This window comes from Ailuropoda melanoleuca, chromosome 14 (genome assembly GCF_002007445.2).
Source record: "Ailuropoda melanoleuca isolate Jingjing chromosome 14, ASM200744v2, whole genome shotgun sequence".
In the NCBI taxonomy this organism is placed as follows: domain Eukaryota; kingdom Metazoa; phylum Chordata; class Mammalia; order Carnivora; family Ursidae; genus Ailuropoda; species Ailuropoda melanoleuca.
Genome location: NC_048231.1, coordinates 14848795 through 14867861, shown reverse-complemented (window position 1 = coordinate 14867861; position 19067 = coordinate 14848795). Strand labels below are relative to the sequence as shown.

At 41.7% G+C, this 19067-nt stretch overlaps 1 protein-coding gene across 13 annotated transcripts in view; it reads left to right on the top strand.

The window, feature by feature from the left end:
• ENTPD5 (ectonucleoside triphosphate diphosphohydrolase 5 (inactive)) overlaps positions 1-13025 on the top strand; it is a 46359-nt gene extending 33334 nt beyond the window's left edge. For all 13 annotated transcript variants that reach the window (XM_019794622.2, XM_034642423.1, XM_034642426.1 and 10 more), the window contains 10 exons: positions 1938-2013; positions 2292-2327; positions 2644-2732; positions 3044-3123; positions 3983-4044; positions 5062-5163; positions 5897-6037; positions 6731-6787; positions 9886-10001; positions 12575-13025. In XM_019794622.2, coding sequence (XP_019650181.1) covers positions 1938-2013; positions 2292-2327; positions 2644-2732; positions 3044-3123; positions 3983-4044; positions 5062-5163; positions 5897-6037; positions 6731-6787; positions 9886-10001; positions 12575-12661 — 846 coding nt within the window. In that variant the 3' untranslated portion in view covers positions 12662-13025. The remainder of the gene's footprint in view (positions 1-1937; positions 2014-2291; positions 2328-2643; positions 2733-3043; positions 3124-3982; positions 4045-5061; positions 5164-5896; positions 6038-6730; positions 6788-9885; positions 10002-12574) is intronic.
• The last annotated feature ends 6042 nt before the right edge of the window (positions 13026-19067 follow it).

Below are 19067 nucleotides of genomic sequence, written 5' to 3'. Positions count from 1 at the left end.
AGCTAGGGAATGCAGGTGGTGGTGTGGGGGGGTTCTGCTTTAAATAGGTTGGTCAGCGAAGACCTCATTGATTAGGTGGATTTGATCAGAGACCTGAGAGGAATGAAGAAGCAAGCTATATAAGGCATTTCTAGGAAGAATATTCCACGCTAAAGAAATAGCAGGTATAAAGGCCTAAAGCATGGAGTGTGCTTGGTATGTTCAAAGAATAGCATCCAGGAGGTCGGTGTGGCTGGATGGAAAGTGAGTGATGGAAGAGAAGTAGGAGATGAGGTCAGAGAGAGGTGAGGGGTTTATCATGTAGGGCCTTAAAGGCAAGTGTAAACTTTGGCTTTTTCTCTAAGAAGGAAATCACTGGAGGGTCTTGAGCTGAGAGGCAGGATCTGACATCTGTTTTAAAAGCACCACTCCCGGGGCGCCTGGGTAGCGCAGTCGTTAAGCGTCTGCCTTCGGCTCAGGGCGTGATCCCGGCATTCTGGGATTGAGTCCCACATCAGGCTTCTCTGCTGGGAGCCTGCTTCTTCCTCTCCCACTCCCCTGCTGTGTTCCCTCTCTCGCTAGTTGTCTCTCTGTCACATAAATAAATAAAATCTTTTTTAAAAAATTTTAAAAAATAATATATAAAAGCACCACTCCGGGGGTGCCTGGGTGGCTCAGTTGGTTAGGTGTCCAACTCTTAGCTCAGGTCTTGATCTCAGGGTTGTGAGTTCAAGACCTGCGTTGGGCTCCTCGCTGGGTGTGGAGCCTACTTAACTAAGAAAAGGGGGAGGTGCCTGGATGGCTCATTCGGTTTGGCATCCAACCTCATGGCTCAGGTCATGATCTCAGGGTCGTGGGGTTGAGCTGGCTTTGGGCTCTGTGCTCAGTGGGGAGTCAGCTTGAGATTGTCTCCCTCTCCCCCTCCCCTCCAACACATGGTCACACTCTCTCTCTAAAATAAATAAAAATAAATCTTAAAAAAAAAGAAGCACCACTCTGGCTACTGTAATAAGAATAAACTGTGGGCAGGGGAGAAGAGTGGAGAGGGCAAGAGCAGAAACTCTGTGTTTTTTCCTGTTCTCTTATCTATCTCTTTAAAAGCTTATTTATAGATCACTAACCTGGCTTTTCCTAGATGAAACAGGGTCCAGAGGTCATCACATGAAGTATTTCATCCTATCAAGAATGAGAACAGCCAGCAGACCAGAGTTCCTTCTATTCCCTTTGTTCTTCCCCCTGCCTCGTGATAATCATATAAAAAAATAAGACATAACACCCATGTCATTGACCTATATTTATGGAGAGTCAAGAGTGTGTGAGATGTTCATTCCCATCTCCTGAAATAGAATAAATAAATCTAGATCTGGGGTTTCTGTGGGCTCTTGAGGCCTTAGCCATGTGCCAGAATCTGACGGGCTGACAGCAGAGTACCCCAGCCTGTGGACATGAGCCCCCTTTATGAGCAGGGGCAAAGACCTGCAGAATTTGGTGCGAGAGTAGAAGAAATGTTTCTGTCGCCTCAGGAGCTGCCCAGGCCCAACTCTTCTCTACCATCCGTTTATCTTGTCATCTAAGAAATGAAGTGGGAAAGGGTCCTCCTGAGTTTGCTTCGTGCCCAGGCAGGATTAATAAGGTGTTTAAAAAAAATTTACAGGATCCTGATTTGAGCTGGAAGGGGTCAATTGTATGCCCTTTCCTAGGTTCAGTTCACCTATAAATTTCGATAGTTTGAGATTTATTTTAAAGTCAGAGGAATCCCTGTGTTTTTTGTTTTTATAAGAAACCAGTAATGGCTTGTGTATTTCCTTCTCTAGTTTTTTACGGAAAAGGAATGTTTTGCTAAAATTTCATCAGGGAAATGAAGAGTGTAGTTTTCTAAGCCTTAATAAAATAGAGCCGAAATATGGAAATCTTCTTTATTGCCTTAGGGAATCTAGACTTTTTCCCTTTTTCTCTAGGTAAGAGAAATCTTCAGGAAGTCACCTTTCCTGGTACCAGATGACAGTGTTAGCATCATGGACGGATCCTATGAAGGTGGGAGAAGTGTCAATACATGTTCTGGGGGAGATTAATAAAGGATTAATAAAAGATTTGATTAAAAGAACTGGAAACAGGGATGGGGTGCTGAAGTAGAAGGAACTAAATAAGGAGAGACAAACAAAGAGAAATGGGCTAAGAGGGAATGGAAGGACAAGGAGAAGGAAAATGTGTGTTTTAGACACAAAATTTAGAGAAAAAAAAACAAAAATGAGGTTAAGGAAGATGGGGGGAAATGCTCTGAGATGTGATCGCTCTTTTTCTCTCTCTTTCAGGCATCTTAGCTTGGGTTACTGTGAATTTTCTGACAGGTAATACATTCTCAAGTTTATTCTGAGGCGTGAACTGGGTTTCACACAGGGTCAAAGAGTAAATATCCCTTTTTGCTTGTATTGTGTTTAAAAAAAAAAAAAAGAAAAGGTAAGTTAATGTTTATAAGCTGTCTTCAAGGCCTCGGCTGCCACAAGAGTCCTTCTAGGTTAGCACTGGCGTACAGGCTTCAGGGCCAGGGAGCCGTGGAGTGCTTCTGGAACACCCGCAGTGTACAAGAGCAGGAGAGAGATTGCAGACAGCAGTGTTGGGCTGTCCCAGAGGCAGAAGATATTCAGAGCTGGCTCTCATTCACAGGTCAGCTGCATGGCCACAGCCAGAAGACTGTGGGGACCCTGGACCTGGGGGGGGCCTCCACCCAAATCACGTTCCTACCCCAGTTTGAGGTGAGTTATTTACACGAAGGCCTGGTTAGCAGCCCACTTGGCAGGCGTATCATGGCGCTACAAACGTGGTGCTCCGTTTGCGGACGGCAGCTCCACCACAGATAGGTTGAGTGGAGTCATTAATGACTGGGTATGCTTCCCCTTGCCCCCTCACTGTGCAGAGTCCCTTCGATCCCTCCAGCCTTGTGAGATCAGCAGCTTAGTCTGTCTCTTTCATCTCTGGTTTCTGGGGGAGGGACAGGGGTGGTGGTGGTAACACCTTCAGACCATTGCAGATCCTGAATAGTCTTTTTGCTTTTGCTGATTTGCAGAAAACCCTGGAACAAACCCCTAGGGGCTACCTCACTTCATTTGAGATGTTTAACAGCACTTATAAGCTCTATACACACAGGTGAGGAGGGGGACAGGGAGGAATAATATTTCATGTTATATGATTCTCCTAACTTTTCAAAGCATTTTCACATCTGTTATTGTATCTTACTAGCCTTACAAAAGTCTCTGCCAACCCCCAGAGGTCTGGTAACTGAAACCAGAGCCATTTACCGAAGCCTAAGGACCCAAGAGTTTTTCCATTCTTGGCCTCAAAAGTATAGAACTTAAAGAGTCAAAAGTTTTCTCTAGAGTGGGGCGCCTGGGTGGCTCAGTTGGTTAAGCGTCTGCCTTTGCTCAGCACGTGATCTCAGGGTCCTGGGATCGAGTCCCAAGCAGGCTCCCTGCTCAGCCTGGTTCTTCCTCTCCCTCTATTGCTCCTGCCCACTTGTTCTCTCTCTCTCTCTCTTGCCCCCCCTGTCTCCCCCCATCTCTCCTTCTTCCCCAAATAAATAAATAAACAAACAAACAAACTTAAAAAGTTTCTCTAGAGAGAGGACACTTGGAGAATCTTCAGCCAGAGATCTCTGCCAACTCCTTTGAGTTTGCTTTCAGATATTCAGAATCCATCCTTGGATTAGATCACAGTGGGGCTGGAAGCTAAAGTAATGAGAGCTTTTCTGGGTATGGTTCCCAAGGTGGGACCCTAGGAAGTGTTACTGTCTCTGGCCTTTAAATCATAGGCATGGAAAGTTCTGGATGGCCTTGATCTGAACGGTGCAGAAATTACCACTTGTCCACACAAGATGAAGAGGTCACAGAGAACAAGGTTTTCCTCCCTCCAGAGGGAGACAGAGAAACCCTACTGCATTTGAAAGAGATAGTTTTAGGCTGGAGAACTTCAGGACCAGCATGAAATTAGTCAATCCTGTATTTTACAGTTACTTGGGATTTGGACTGAAAGCTGCAAGACTAGCAACCCTGGGAGCCCTGGAAACAGAAGGTTCGTCTGGGTACCTGTGCTGGGTGGGGTACGGTGAGAGTGACACCAATACTCAGCTTGCTTTTCCCTTCCTTGACAGTGATTCTGTGGAGGAAAGGGTTATGCTGATTTAGGAAGCATGTGTTGGATAATGGATACGATAATAGCAAATTCTTTTTCTACTTTGTTGGTTCCATTGTTTTGGTATACATTATTAGCCATTTCTAGAAAGAAGTCTATATATAGGGGGAACACCTGTGACCAGGAGGCTGCATTGTGCAGAAATTCAAAGCTCCAAGAGTGAATTGGGCAGAAGTTTGCTGAAGCCCTTAGTTGTCCGTGGGAGGCGCAGGAAGCAGCATCAGCCCACTTGCAAGGTGCAGTGACTGAGCAACTTCATTCATCTCTTCAAAGGCGGTAGAGCAGTTAAGAGCTCAGCTTTTGGGGTCAGGCAGACCTGGGTTTAGTCCCGCTTTGTGATTCGGGGCAAGTTAGGTAGCCTTTCTGTGCCCCTTTCCTTACCTTATATGAGATTTTGCATTTAATACACTTTTTACGGTGCCTGGCTCACAGTAAACTCTTCTTGTGACGATGATTGTATAGCATTTAAGAGTTTACAGAACATCTTTAAATGTATTTCATTTAAGCCTCACAACAGCCAGTGGGAAAAGTAGAACAGTATTTTTTCCCATTTTTTAGGCAGGAGGGAACTTATTCCATTGTAGGTTTTGGATTTCTTTGAGATGTGATGAAAGCCGTGGACCCCTCTGCCAAATGCACAGATGCACAAACATTTATCTCTAGTTTCAGAGGGTTCTCCAACCCCACAGAGCCCATCTGTGAACCCTGAGTTAAGAATTCCTGTTGTGGGATGAAGTCATGGAACTACCTACTTTTTGGTAATTCCTTTCAACTTGGCTGGCTTCTTGCTTGCGTGCGTGTGTGCGTGCGTGTGTGTATGCGTGCATGTGTCTCTCACTCTCTCGCACGCCCTCTCTCACATCCTTCCCTCTTACTCTGTGGTCTGGCTTCTTTCAGGGATTGATGGACACACTTTCCGAAGTGCCTGTCTACCGAGATGGTTGGAAGCGGAATGGATCTTCGGGGGTGTGAAATACCAGTACGGTGGCAACAAAGAAGGCAAGTGATGTTTTTTCACGGGTTGAAATTACCTTTACAGTAGAAGTCTGGAAAAGTACCCTGGGAAAAGCACCAACTCAAGAGAAGCTTGTCTTTTGCAGGGACTCATTCCAAGTAGATCTTGGTATGCGTAAAGGAATAACGTGAAATGACAGGGAACAAGGCAACCATTCCTCTGTCCTGCTCTTTCCCTGCCTAAGTGTTGTGTGGTGTGTATGGGTCCATTAGAAACCTGTTCTTAACCTGGGTCTAATGCTTTAAGGGTGTCTGCCCTCCTCAAGGAGCAACTCTATCTAGAAACTCTAGGTTCAGTTAATGTTTAGCTTTGTAAATTATAGTAACATTTAAAACTGAGACATTAGAAAGAATAATTCATCTTAGGCATTATAAAAATCAAAGACCTTAAAATCAAGGAAAAATCTCAAATGTTTCCAGTGAAGGAAGTGGTGAGACTTCTGGGTGCTTCTTATAAATACCATGGGACGACATAGGCTAGGCAGCAGCTTGAGGTTGGATATGACTTTTTGGTGAACACAAGTTAGGGAGGGAGGCTGCCATGGGGAAGCCGGTGCCTTTCCTCCAGAGCGACAGGGCTGTGGAAGTTTGTTCATCTGCGTCAGCCCTTTGGCCTGAGCCTCAGCTTTCTGCTTGCCTTGACCCTCCTGCTGTTTCTTTGTTGGCATCGGCAGCTTACGTCAGCGAGCTCACATTTTTCTCACCCGTGCCCTGGCAGGGGAGGTGGGCTTCGAGCCCTGCTACGCTGAGGTGCTGCGCGTGGTCCAAGGGAAACTTCACCAGCCAGACGAGGTCCGGAAGAGTTCCTTCTATGCTTTCTCTTACTATTATGATCGTGCTGCTGACACGGACATGATTGGTAGGTTTATTCCAGGTATCAGCCCGGGGAGGAAACTGGGCAGAGCTGTCCTGGGGACGGGGAAGGGAGAAAAGGAGCATTTGAAATGCTTTGTCATAAGTGGTCGCACTACTCTTCTCCCGTGCTGGCTGCTGAATGACATTAGTTGCTGCAGTGGAAGGGTGAACATGATTTAGAATCTTTTGCTAGAAAGTGGCACAAATAGATACATATGAAGTCTATATTTTTTACATTTTTATGGAAGTATAATATAAAATAAAATATGAATAAAGTGTACAATTTACTAAGTTTTGATGTAGGTGTATACGCATTAAGCCATCACTGAATTCAAAATAATGTCCATTACCCCAAGAAATTTCTTCCTCCCCATTGATAACTTTTACTTCCTTATCACAGTAGTAATGCTTTTTGTTAGCCCTGTGAATGTATGTATGTGATCTGTGATGGCCTGAGATATGAGTTAATGTTCTGTTTTTTTACTGGTCAGTTTTTTTATTGTGGTTAAATATACATAGAATAATTATTAGTAAAATAGACTACCTAGACTATATCGGATAGCTATGTCATGTTTGTTTAGCCCATTCTGTAATGTTAGAAATTTTACTTCTGGTTTTTCATTATAATAACTATCAGTAGGTTGAATTTCCTTGTTTCCTTGAAGGCTTTTTGACATTAGCTACTGTTTCGTTGTAGATTATGAAACGGGAGGTGTTTTAAAAGTTGAAGATTTTGAAAGAAAAGCAAGGGAAGGTAAGTGCCAGTGGAAGCCCGTGAAGGTGAGTCCATTTGGCTGTGCCTGCTGACGCCGGTGACCTGAAAGTGACGCAAACCACTGCAGTCAGCGGAAAGCCGCTCAGAAGGCTGGTTTTCTGTGTTTGCCCAGAATTAAAAGCATTAAGTCACATAGAAATCCATGGGATACAGGAGGCTTTGGGGAGATGGTGAAAGCCTTTCTTCTTTCTACATTTCTTTCTTTCTTCCTTTTTTTTTTCTATTATTGAAGTATAATTGACATGCATTGTTATATCAGTTTCAGGTGTACAACATAGATTCGACTATTCTGTACATACCCAGTGTTCGCCAAGATAATATAGTCACTGTCTGTCTCCATAAACATTATTACAGTACTATTGACTATTCCCTATGGTGTACTTTTCATCTCTGTGACATATTCATTTTAGAGCTGGGAGTTTGTGCGTCTTAATCTCCTCCACCTATTTTTCCCATCCCCCTACCCATCTCCTCTCTGGCAACCACCAGTTGTTCTATTTAAGAGTCTGGTTTTTTCTTTGTTCATTTGTTTTGGTTTTTTGGGGGGGGTTCCACGCATACGTGAAATCACATGGTAGTTGCCTCTCTGATATACTGAACTTCACTTAGCATAACACCTTCTAGATCCATCCACATCATAACAAGTGACAAGATACCATTCTTTTTTATGGCTAAGTAATATTCCAGTGTGTGTGTGTGTGTGTGTATGTATGTATGATGTATACACACACGCATCACGTCTTCTTTATCCATTCATCTATCAGTGGACACTTGGGCTGCTTCCATAATTTGGCTATTATAAATAATGCAATAAACACAGGGGTGCTTCTATGTTTTTCAATTAGTGTTTTCATTTTCTTGGGGTAAATAGGCAGTAGTAGAATTATGGGATCATATCGTATTTCTATTTTTAATTTTTTGAGGAACCTTCATACTGTTATCTACAGTTTCTGCACCAATTTACACGGGGTTCCCTTTTCTCCACATCCTTACCAACACTTGTTATTTCTTTTCTTTTTGATATTAGACACTCTGATTGGTGGGAGGTGATACCTTATTGTGGTTTTGATTCACATTCCCCTGATGAATGATGTTGAGTATCTTTTCATGTGTCTGTTGGCCACTGTATGTTTTCCTTGGAAAAATGTCTATTCAGGTCCTTTGCCCATTTTTTTCCCCAAATACTTTAGTAAAGATTTATTTCCTGGAGTGGATAATATAAGCAAATTATACTTTTTTGTACAATTCACATATTGCATGAAATATTAAAACATAAATCTTATTTTTTTAATTATTTTTTAGAGAGGAAGGGAGGGGGAGAGAGACAGAGAGGCGTGGAGGGAGGGGCACAGGAAGAGGGAGAGAGAGGATCTTAAGGAGGCTCCATGCCCAGTGCAGAGCCCAATGTGGGGCCCTGTCTCACAACCTGAGATCATGACCTGAGCAGAAATCAAGAGTTGGATGCTTAACTGACTGAGCCACCCAGGTGCCTCTAAAACAAATTTTCAGCATTTGAAAATTAATATATGAAAGTATGAATACATATGTATAAAATTAGAAAATTAATATATGAAAATTAATATAATGAAAGTATGAATACATATGTATAAAATTAGATTTTTTTTTTAAGATTTTATTTGGGGCAACGCTTTCGGGACCCCTTTCACTCTAGAGAGCTTTTTTCTTTATGTTCTCACCTTCACTTAATAAACTTTCACTTCACTTAAAAAAAAAAGATTTATTTGAGAGAGAGACTTGGGGGGGGTGGGGGAGAGCACAAGCAGGGGAGCGGCAGGCAGAGGCAGAAACAGACTCCCCACTGAGCAGGGAGCCTGATGCGGGGCTCGATCCTAGGACCCCGGGATCATGACCTGAGCCGAAAGCAGACGCTTAACCGACTAAGCCACCCAGTCGTCCCTAAAATTAGATTATTCTTTAGACAAGTTTCAAGATTGAGAATGCATTAAAAATGATGGTAGAGGTTGAAGGTTGACAAAAATAAAACTTGTATATGGGAAACGACATTGTCTGTGAAGTTAGTGGGTGGAATAATAAACTTGGAGACATTATTTGCAGCATATAAAATAGGTGAAGCTAACACTAGCATGTAAAATGGTCCTAAAAGTGATTAACATCTTATATACAAAAATTAATGTCTAAATATTAAATCGTCACTAAGGAAAAATAAGTTGTGTCAGTTTTCTATTGCTGTGATAAGTTACCATAAATGTAGTGCCTTTGCCCATTTTTTGAATAGAATTATTTTTTCTTTGGTGTTGAGTTGTAGAAGTTCTTTCTGTATTTTGGATGTCAACCCCTTATCGGACATACCATTTGCAAACATCTCCTCCCATTCCGTAGGTTGCTCTTTTGTTTTTGTTGGTGGTTTCCTTTGCTGTACAAAAGCTTTTAATTTTGATGTCGTCCCAGTAGTTTATTTTTACTTTTGTTTCCCTTGCCTGGGGAGATCTGTCCGTAAGTATGTTGTTAAGGCCGATGTCCAAGAGATTACTGCCTGTTTTCTTTTAGGAGTTTTATAGTTTCAGGTCTCACATTTAGGTATTTAATCTGTTTTGAGTTTATTTTTATGTATGGTGTTCTTTTTAAAAAAAAAATTGAAATAGTGTTATCAGTGTTAATGAAACACTGAGCACCACAATATATGGGAAGTAGCCACAGAGGCTTGCTGGAGAGAGTCCATGGAAATACAAATAAATGATCTTATCCATTGGCCCCAAAGTGGGGCTAATTGGTATTTCCCTGTCTTCTGGGCCTCAGCATTAATAATACATAAGGGACTTAGTTGAATTAAGCCCCAACAATAGGTTATAGAAATTTAGCAAATAAACTAGGATCCCAGGTCCATTTGAGAGGGTAACATGGGACATCCAAAATGTGCAAGAGGCTGTGGTCTTGCGGGGACTGTCAGCGCACACAGTTCTAGTCTTCACAACTCTCAGGCATCAACCACATGGAGAATTCTGCTTTGCTTATCCTAAGTCTATATTTAGAAAAATTGTACACCTGCCAGTTGGCTGCAAACTTGAATTCCACTCTTCACTCTCCCTCTCTTTCAGTGTGTGATAACTTGGAAAAGTTCACCTCAGGCAGTCCTTTCCTGTGCATGGATCTCAGTTACATCACAGCCCTGTTGAAGGACGGCTTCGGCTTTGCAGACAGTACCATCTTACAGGTAAGAGAGAATCACAAAACAGTCCACTTTTTTGGGAGTTAGGAAAAGCACTTGTGTGGTGATCAGAGTGGCTGCAGGTGGAATTGTGAGGGGTTTTCATTAGGGCTGTGGGCAAGGCACTGTGCAAGATACCACGAATGTGGGAAATGAGCTTGGTGCAATGGTAGCTTCTAAGTATATTCCCAGGCAGGCTATCCCAGGGGTCACAGAGCAGAAAGTCTTGCATCCCAAATTAAGGTGCCCAAGTCACATGGTTTATTAAAGCAAGTTCAAAACTCAGGGCAAGAAGCAAAGGGCAAGAAATGGGCTAGGTGAACCCACAGGATAGGGTGCAGGCAGGTGGGAAGCACCATAGTTCTTAAATCCTGTGTTCATATGTCCTGCTTCTCTCTCTCTCTGCCGCTGATAGTATGGTTGTAAGTATTAGAGCTGATCAAGGGGGCGCAGGGACAGAAGGTGCCTGCGGCCATCACACAAATTTGCTCCGTTTGGAGAGGCACGGGGCAGGTACACTGGCTGATGGCACTCACTCACTCATTAGCCCATTAGATGGTTTTATTTGGCAGAGGACAAAAGGGCATCACCAGTGAGTGGCTTATTCAACTTCTCATTAGTGTTGAATGCCTTGCGTATATGTAGTTAGTATACTGTCTTACGTATTTTCTATGTACCTCATATAGTTAGTGTCTCTTGAATCTCGGGTCCCTCTTCTTCCAGTTCATCCATCTGTTTCAGCACATGCAGGCTCCAGTTTATCTGTAGGAAGTTATTTATCTGTTCTAAACCCAGCTTTTATGTTTCATCCATCCCATAACCGTACATTATGGTTACAAAGATGAGTAAGATAAAATCTTGTCCTCAGATAGCATATAGTCTATTAGAGGAGATGTGACAGAAATACAGGTATGGCACAGGCGGTTTTGAACTCGGGTCAAATAGGTAGACTGTACTTTGTTTTCAAAGTGTCCTTGCTTGTGCCACTTGCCCTTCCTGTTTCCTCAGTTCTAGATGAGATTACATGGCCCCATTTCTTGTGTTGCACAGATTTTATAAACTTATAAACTTTGCACTAAGGTATTTGGATTTAACGCTTTGTGTCTGACAAGAATATTGGCATTTAAGGTGCTTAACAAAGAATCACTTGCCCATAGAGTCAGTATCACACAGTATTTACAGAACGGCTCTCCTGTCCATCAAACCTGGGTTCACACTCTGAGTCTGCAAGCTTACCAGCTCTGTAACCTTAAATGATTTACTTCCCCTCTCTAACTTTTAGTTTCTGGTCCAAACTTAGGGATCTTTAGAGTACCTATTTCATAGGGCTGTTAGGAAGATTGAGATACTGTATGTAAAGCACAATGCCTGGCACAAAGTAAGTTGTTAATATTGGTATTATTAGTGTAGGCATTTCACACCAGTTGGTGATAGATTTGTGGATGAGAAAGGTCATCCTAAGTCCTTAATACATACAAAGTTAACTTTCTCTACTTAAGGATCAACAATAACCATGTCATTAAAAACAGTTTTCTGCCATTTCCAGTGCTGGAATACTTTTAGTCTTTATTATTTTAATGGTAGCAGAATTAAATTCAGTGACAGGCAGTTCCCTGGCCCAGAGGTCGCTTCACTTCAACTTCTTATCCTTGGGCTGTCAGCCCGGTCCTGAGGGCAGAGGAGCCTTTGGGGGTGGGGGAGGCCACTCCCAGTTTGACTCACGTGTCGCAGACTGAATCTCAAAGTGAGGGTTCATATGCCATTCTTCCCAGTTTTGGGCACAGTGCCTAGTGTAGATTTCATCAGCTCAACACAGAAGTATTGTATCATAAGAAATTAGTCCTAGAAAGAAAGACAGTCCAGTCCACTGGTTTCCAAACTCATCTGTGTGTGGTGTTATCAGCGCTCCACAGAAGCTTACACAGAATGCCGGTAAAGCTGATCGAAGTGGAGCTGTCTGGTGGAAGTGGAGGAAGGGATTCTGGAACTCCTTTAGCATTTGGCCTCCCTTTCTCCTTCGAAGCACTTCCAAGAACTCCTAAGATTCTAAAGAAAATAATTTGATAAATACTAATCTGACCCTCTTGTTATGTAGTGGAGGAAACCAGGTCCAAACACCTGCCCGCAGTCACTGAACTAGTTGAGGCACAGCCTGGCTAGAAGGCCTTAAATGCCTTGACTGGCTATTAATTAGTGCTTAAGAAGTTTCAGTTGTTTACAAAGTATGAATTGAAAAGTTCAGTATGTCCCTTCCTACCCCTACATCTATTCCCCATTCCTCATGTATTTAGTTCCAGGATTAGGGAAAGAATTCAGAATCCTCTCTGTCTAGAAGGCCTCGGTGAGACCACCGCCTGGGCCAGGAGGTTGAGAGATCAGATTGGCAGGTGTAAACCGTGGCAGGAGGGAAACTGTTACAGAGGGGGTAGTGGGAAGCTTCCCAAGACTGGCTACTCCAAATTTTACCTTGGTTTGGCCATGTGGGTGATCTTTGTAGGTACTCTCTGCCTGTGTCATGCTTGCTAGAGTTGAAAACTGATGAAAATGTGAGCTTTTTTTTTTTTTTTTCTCCTCAACAGCTCTCAAAGAAAGTGAACAACATAGAGACAGGCTGGGCCTTGGGGGCCACCTTTCACCTGCTGCAGTCTCTGGGCATCTCCCACTGAGGCCAAGCCCTTCTCCTGAGGATCACATTCTCCAACAACCTTTTTAAAAGTAGAAGGAGAAAGGACTCAGTCATGTTCTGAGCTAGTCTGAGGAGAGCCTGGACTGAAGCCCAGCAGCTGGATTCATCAGGTAGAAGGGGCTTTTGGACACAGGTCTTGCCCTTGAGTCTAGAGGTTTGGGTCTAATTAATTTCATACATCAAATGTGAACTGTTGGCCTAACCACTCTGCTTGCATAGCTGGCACCAGAATCTACATCTTCGAGATTCTTCGTGTGTCACAGAGCCAAAAGGAATAGCTTTGGAACTTAACCTTGGAGAGCCCAGGGACAGGTCCCTGGGAACCAAAGAAAAATCTCGTTTCAGCCCTTTGAGTGCCTCATTCCTTGGAACATACTAATTCTCCTCTTACACGTTAAACTAAGCCCACTGATTGCAATCCCATGAGCTGTCAACACCATTATTTTTCTCCTCCCTACACATACGTTCCACCCTTATTTCCACCCACCTCCCCTAAAAAAGAGAAAGAAAAAATACCTGGTTTTGCTTTTCATGTGTAACTCAAGGCGGGGCGGGGGAAGGTAACATATCGGAAATTATGTGATCCTGCTTTGTGCCAGTTCCAGTCAGCCAGCTGAGAGCCATCCGAAATCTTGGCGAGATGGAGAGCAGCCCTAGCAGTGCAGACCCCAGCTTACAAATGGAGGCCAGCCAGTCTGGACGGAGGAGGTTTGGGAGGGTGTGGCTCCCTTGAAGGGACCACCTTCTTTAATCAACTTCTAATCAGACAACCCTGGGATTAACATATCCAACTTTAGGGGAATGTGTGCGTATTCAGTGCCCTTACCTCTTCCCAGGCTCCTGTGTTTAATTTCTCACCATAAACATGTTTTCTTTGTATTTCTAAGAAATACATCTACCCTGGCCTCTAGATTTTGGTCACAGCTCCTTTCGGTTTGCTCTTTTTTCCTCTTATAGCAGTATCTCTTCCTGCCTTGGCCCTGATCATTTTAGCTAATTTCCTATAAATTATTTGCCTAGTTCCACAATTTTGGAGGTCCTTCTTGGCGGTACCTAACATTCGATTTGGTTGGGCATTTGGGTCCACATCAGTACAGTGGATTCTCTTTCTGAGTTTGGTGCTCAGAGCTCTCGATTTTGTGAATTATTTCCCCTAAAATTCATATCTTGTATTTTTTTTACATGACCATTCTCTGCTGCTTGTCTACCCACTCAAGTGCTCTTGGACTTGAAAGATCTTTCTACAGTCTGGCTCTTTTGCCTTGGCTCCTTGCCTCCAGCTTCTTTCCAGCACAGTTTAGATCTCCCCAAACTTGTACCCTTCACGGTAGACTCTTTCAGATACTTCAAAAAAGATGTTACTATACCTGGCCCTCACACTGGCTCCCAGGGAACCTTATTTTTTAGTCATTCCATTGAGTCAGTATTTGACATCTGGTAAGTGCAAGTAACTAGGCTAATTTCTGTATCCTCATCCCCCAAATTTTAGTTGTTTTTTAATACAATGTGGACTTTCTTCAGATTATTCCGACTCTTATTATACTGAGGTCACCTTTATACCTGTTGTCTTTCTCAAAAAATGCTATATAATGAAATAGAATCTTTAAGATTAGAAACAGCTAAAGATCAAATCCAATCTTCTGCGCATTGCAGAATTCCCTTAACATGTCCAACTGGTTATCACTCAGCTTCTGTTTAGGCCTGTGTTCAGACAGCTCACTCCATTTTTGGACTGCACTGATGTTAAAAAAAAAAAATTCCCTTTATATTGAGCTGAAATTATCTTTTTTCTCAGTGGTCTTGGTTCTGCTCTAATCCCTCCTTCCACAGCCTTTCAGTCTTTTGAGAAAACTCCGAAGTCCTTTATGATCTCTTCCTTAACATACCATATGGCTTCAAGGCCCATCTTTGTCCAAAAACGTAGGATATTAGAACCAGTCATCAGACACTAAATGTTGTTCATATGATTAGGGAGAGAGACCATTTCCTCTAGTAGAAACCAAGTTGTTTTCCCAAGGGGTAAGCTGTGTTCACTAGACTCGTCCAGCTTGATGGGCCCAGAGAGCTAAGAGTCCATGGTCTTTACCAGCACAGCTTGTCTCTGAAGCTTATAAACAGGGGCCAGGTATTGTTCAGCCAATTTCTTTGATCATCCTGGATACCTTCAGAAATCTTGGGTAGATGCAGTATAATTCCAGAAGTGTATCCACATATAGTCTGATTATCTTGATGAGAACATTTAGAGAATTATTTTATCCATTTTAGGAGCAATTTGGAGTGGGAATTTTTATTTCTTAGAAAAAGCAATTTTTCTATAATTGTCCTTACTGCCCCTTAGGGTACTTTTGGGCCTCTTATTAAGGGGTCCTACAGAATCTAATATTGCTGATTGTTTCCTTTCTGTAAATGTATTTCTAACACTGAGGACATGGCCTGGCACAGAGGGGTGTTCTGTGTTTGTTACCATCACCATCGTATGAAGAACACCCTCTGTGGGTCATGGAGGTCCTTGCAAGGTATGCCTTAAAATTCTTCCTGTCTTGCCTGATTTGGTTTGTATACTTTTGGAGTCCATGTTCTCCTTACCTGGGTGGGCTACCTTTCCATTTTTTGTTAAAGATGACCTTTTTTCCCTACGGTGCCCTTTCTGGACTCTGCCAGTACTCACACAGCTTGTCACGGTAACTGTCATTTTCCGTTCTGGGCACATTTTTCCTGAGATTCCAGGAAGGTTCGTGACTGTCACTTTTTTAGTATCTTAAAAATTTTCTGCATTGCCTGTAAAGCTTCCCCTGTGGTAACAAATTTCTTGTTCCTTCAAAACGTATTCTAAGAATAGCTTAGTTTGGTTCAAAAGCAGACTGTTTCTTCTCATTTCAACTTCAAATCAGACTTCTGGGCAAGATATTTTTTACAGTGTACAAATCCAGTGGATGCATGAGTCTCTTTAAAAGGATTCTCTGGTACTATGAAGTGAGGTTTTCCAAAAACCCAAAGCAAGACACCCCTTCCCCCACAAGTCAGCCACCAGTCTGCAACCAACATGAACAGATTCTGCTGCTAATTGAATTTCCTTTTTGACCTGGTTCCTTTTGTCAGACCTGTGCAATTAAATTATTTATTGTTTTATGACTGAGCAGACAATGGTGTCCCAGAGAGAAACCATAAATAAAATTGAAACCTGGTGCTGTGATAAGGAAATAACTAACATTAATGAGATTTTTTTTTTTTCTCAGAAAGTCCGTGTGCACCTTTAACAAAGGTTAATTTATGTTTCACTCATTGTTAGGAATTTTAAAACAGCAGTTCTAACAAAAATGCATGAATTGGGTATTTTAATTTTTATCTTCATTAGAAAGCAATTGTGTAAATTTATGACCAGCATTAAAAAGAATTACATAAATTTATTACCTAAGTTTCTGGTGTACAGCTTTATAATCAACACGTGTATGCACCACAAAGTGATCCTGCACCGCGGATCTCGTCGCCATACGGTTGACCACCTCCTCCGCCGGTAACCGCTCATGTGTTTTCTGTGAGGTTTCTTAAATTTGCTTGTCCTATTGTTGAGATTCCCCATATAAGTGAAACCGATTTTTCTCCATTCCATGTGTTCTTTGGCTTCTTTGTGGTAGATTAATTGCCCAGGTATGTGTGGGTTGATTCCTGGACTCTCAGTTCTGTTCCATTTGATCTGTGCTGGTTTTGGTACCCGTGTCACACTGTTGTGATCACTACAGCTTTGTAGTGTAGTTTGAAATTAGGGCGCGTGGTAGCTCCCGCTTTGCTCTTTCTCAAGATTGCTTCAGCGGTTTGGGATCTTTTGTGGAGCCATACAAATTTTAGAATTATGTTTCTAGTTCTGTGAAGTATGCTGTTGGAATTTTAAGAACTACTGCATTGAATCTGGAGATTGCTTTGGGTAGTGTGGAGTTTTTAATAATATTAATTCTTCCAATCCATAAGCACAGAATAGCTTTCCATTTATTTGTGTCTTCAGTCCCTTTCCTCAGTGTCTTGTAGTTTAAATGTCCAGCTCTCTCACCTCCTTGATTAAATTTATTCATAGGTATTTTATTCTTTTTGATGCAATCGGAAGTGGTTTTTTTTTAATGGGTTTGTTTTCTTAACTTCTGAGGCTTTGTTCTTAGTGTTTAGAAACACCACCAATTTGTGTATTAATTTTATATCCTATAACTTTACTGAATTTTTTAGTTCTAACCTTTTTAATGCGGTCTTTAAGGTTTTCTGTATATAGTATGTCATCTGCAAATAGTGAGTTTTACTTCTTCCTGATTTGGCTGCTTTTTATTTCTCTTTCTTGCCTAATTTCTGTAACTGGGATTTCCAGTACTACAGTGAATAAAAGAGGCAAGAATGGGCATTCTTGTTTTGTTCCTGTTCTTTTTTTTTTTTTTTTAAAGATTTTATTTATTTGACAGATATAGAGACAGCCAGCGAGAGAGGGAACACAAGCAGGGGGAGTGGGAGAGGAAGAAGCAGGCTCCCAGCGGAGGAGACTGATGTGGGGCTCGATCCCAGAACGCCGGGATCACACCCTGAGCCGAAGGCAGACGCTTAACCACTGTGCCACCCAGACACCCCTTATTCCTGTTCTTAAATTGTCATGTATGGCCTTTATCGTGTTAAGGTACATTCCCCATTCCCTAATGTACCCAGTTTGTTGAGAATTTTTAGCACAAATGGATATTATTTTGTCAGATGCTTTTTCTACATCTATTGAGATGATAAAATGACTTATCTTTCCTTCTGTTAACGTATCTCATTGACAGATTTCCATATGTTGAACTATCTTTGCATCCCTGGAAGAACTTGATTATGGTGTATGATCCTTTTTAATGTATCATTAATTGGATTTGCTAATATTTTGTGGAGGACTTTCGCATCTGTTCATCAGGATGTTGGCCTATAATTTTTCTTGTGGTGTCCTTGCCCGGTTTTGGTTATTAGAGTAACGCTGGCCTCGTAAAATGCATTTGGAAGCTATTCCTCCTTTTTTGGAAGAGTTTGATAGGTATTAAATCTTCCTGGAAAGTTCGGTAGAATTTTCCAGTGAAGCTGTCTGGTTCTGGACTAGGGCTTATTGGGAGGTTTTTAATTTGCTGTTTCAGATCTCCTTATTAGTAATCATATTTAGTTTCTTCATGATTGTTTTGGACGAGTGTATGTTTCTAGGAATTTATTCACTCCTTCTAGGTTGTCCAGCTCACTGGCATGTAATTGTTCACAAACTCTTAGAGTTTGTGGATTTCTGTGGTATCAGTTATAACTACTTCTCTTTCATGTCTGATTTTGAGTCTGCTCTTAATTCTTCTTGGTTAGTCTGCTAAAGGTTTGTAGATTTTTATCTTCTCAAAAAACCAGCTCTTAGTTTCATTGATCTCTTTTATTGTCTTTTGCCTGTTTCTTGTTTCTGCTCTTACCTACTTTCTACTAATCTGGGGCTTTGTTCTTTTTCTAGAAAGTTCCTTCAGGTGTAAAGTTATGTTGTCACTCCGAGATTTTCCTTGTTTCTTGAGGTAGGCACGTATTGTTGTGACCTTCCCTCTTAGAACTGCTTTTGCTACATCCCATGTATTTTGATGTCATATTTCGGTTTTCATTTGTCTCTGGGTATTTATTTCTCCTTTGGTGTCTTTGATGACACATTGGTTGTTCAGTAGCATATTATTTAATCTCATTTGTGCTTTTTCTCATTTTCTTGTAATTAATTTCTAATTTCATACCATTGTGGTCTAGTTTCATATCAGCAATGCTTGATAGGATTTCCATTTTAATTTATTGAGACTTGGTTTTTGGCCTAACATGATTTATCTGGAGAATGTTCTATGTACACTTGAGAAGAATGTGTATTCTGCTGCTTTTAGATAGAATGTTCTGAGTATGTCTGTTAAGTCCATGTGGTCTCATGCGTTAAGTCCAGTGTTTCTGTATTGATTCGTCTGGATGAATTATCCACTGATGAGAGGGGGATATTAAAGTCTACAGTTACCATATTGCTTTCAGTATCTCCCTTCAGGTCTCTTAGTATCTGTTCTAAATATTTTGGTGTTCCTTTGGTGTTCCTATGTTGGGTGCATGTGTATTTATAAATCTTACACCTTCTTACTAGCTTGATCCCTTTATGATACGTAATGTCCTTGTTTCTTATTACAGTGTTTATTTTAAAGTCTGATTGGAGTGTAGCTAATCTGTCCATGGATTTCCATGGAGTATCTTTTTCTGTCCCTTCCACTTTCAGTCTGGGTGTGTCCTTAAGTGTCTCTTGTGGGCAGTACGTAGATGTGTTGTTCTTTTTAATCCACCCAACTACTGTGTGTCTTTTGATTGGCAAACTTAGTCCATTTACTTATTAATAGGTATAT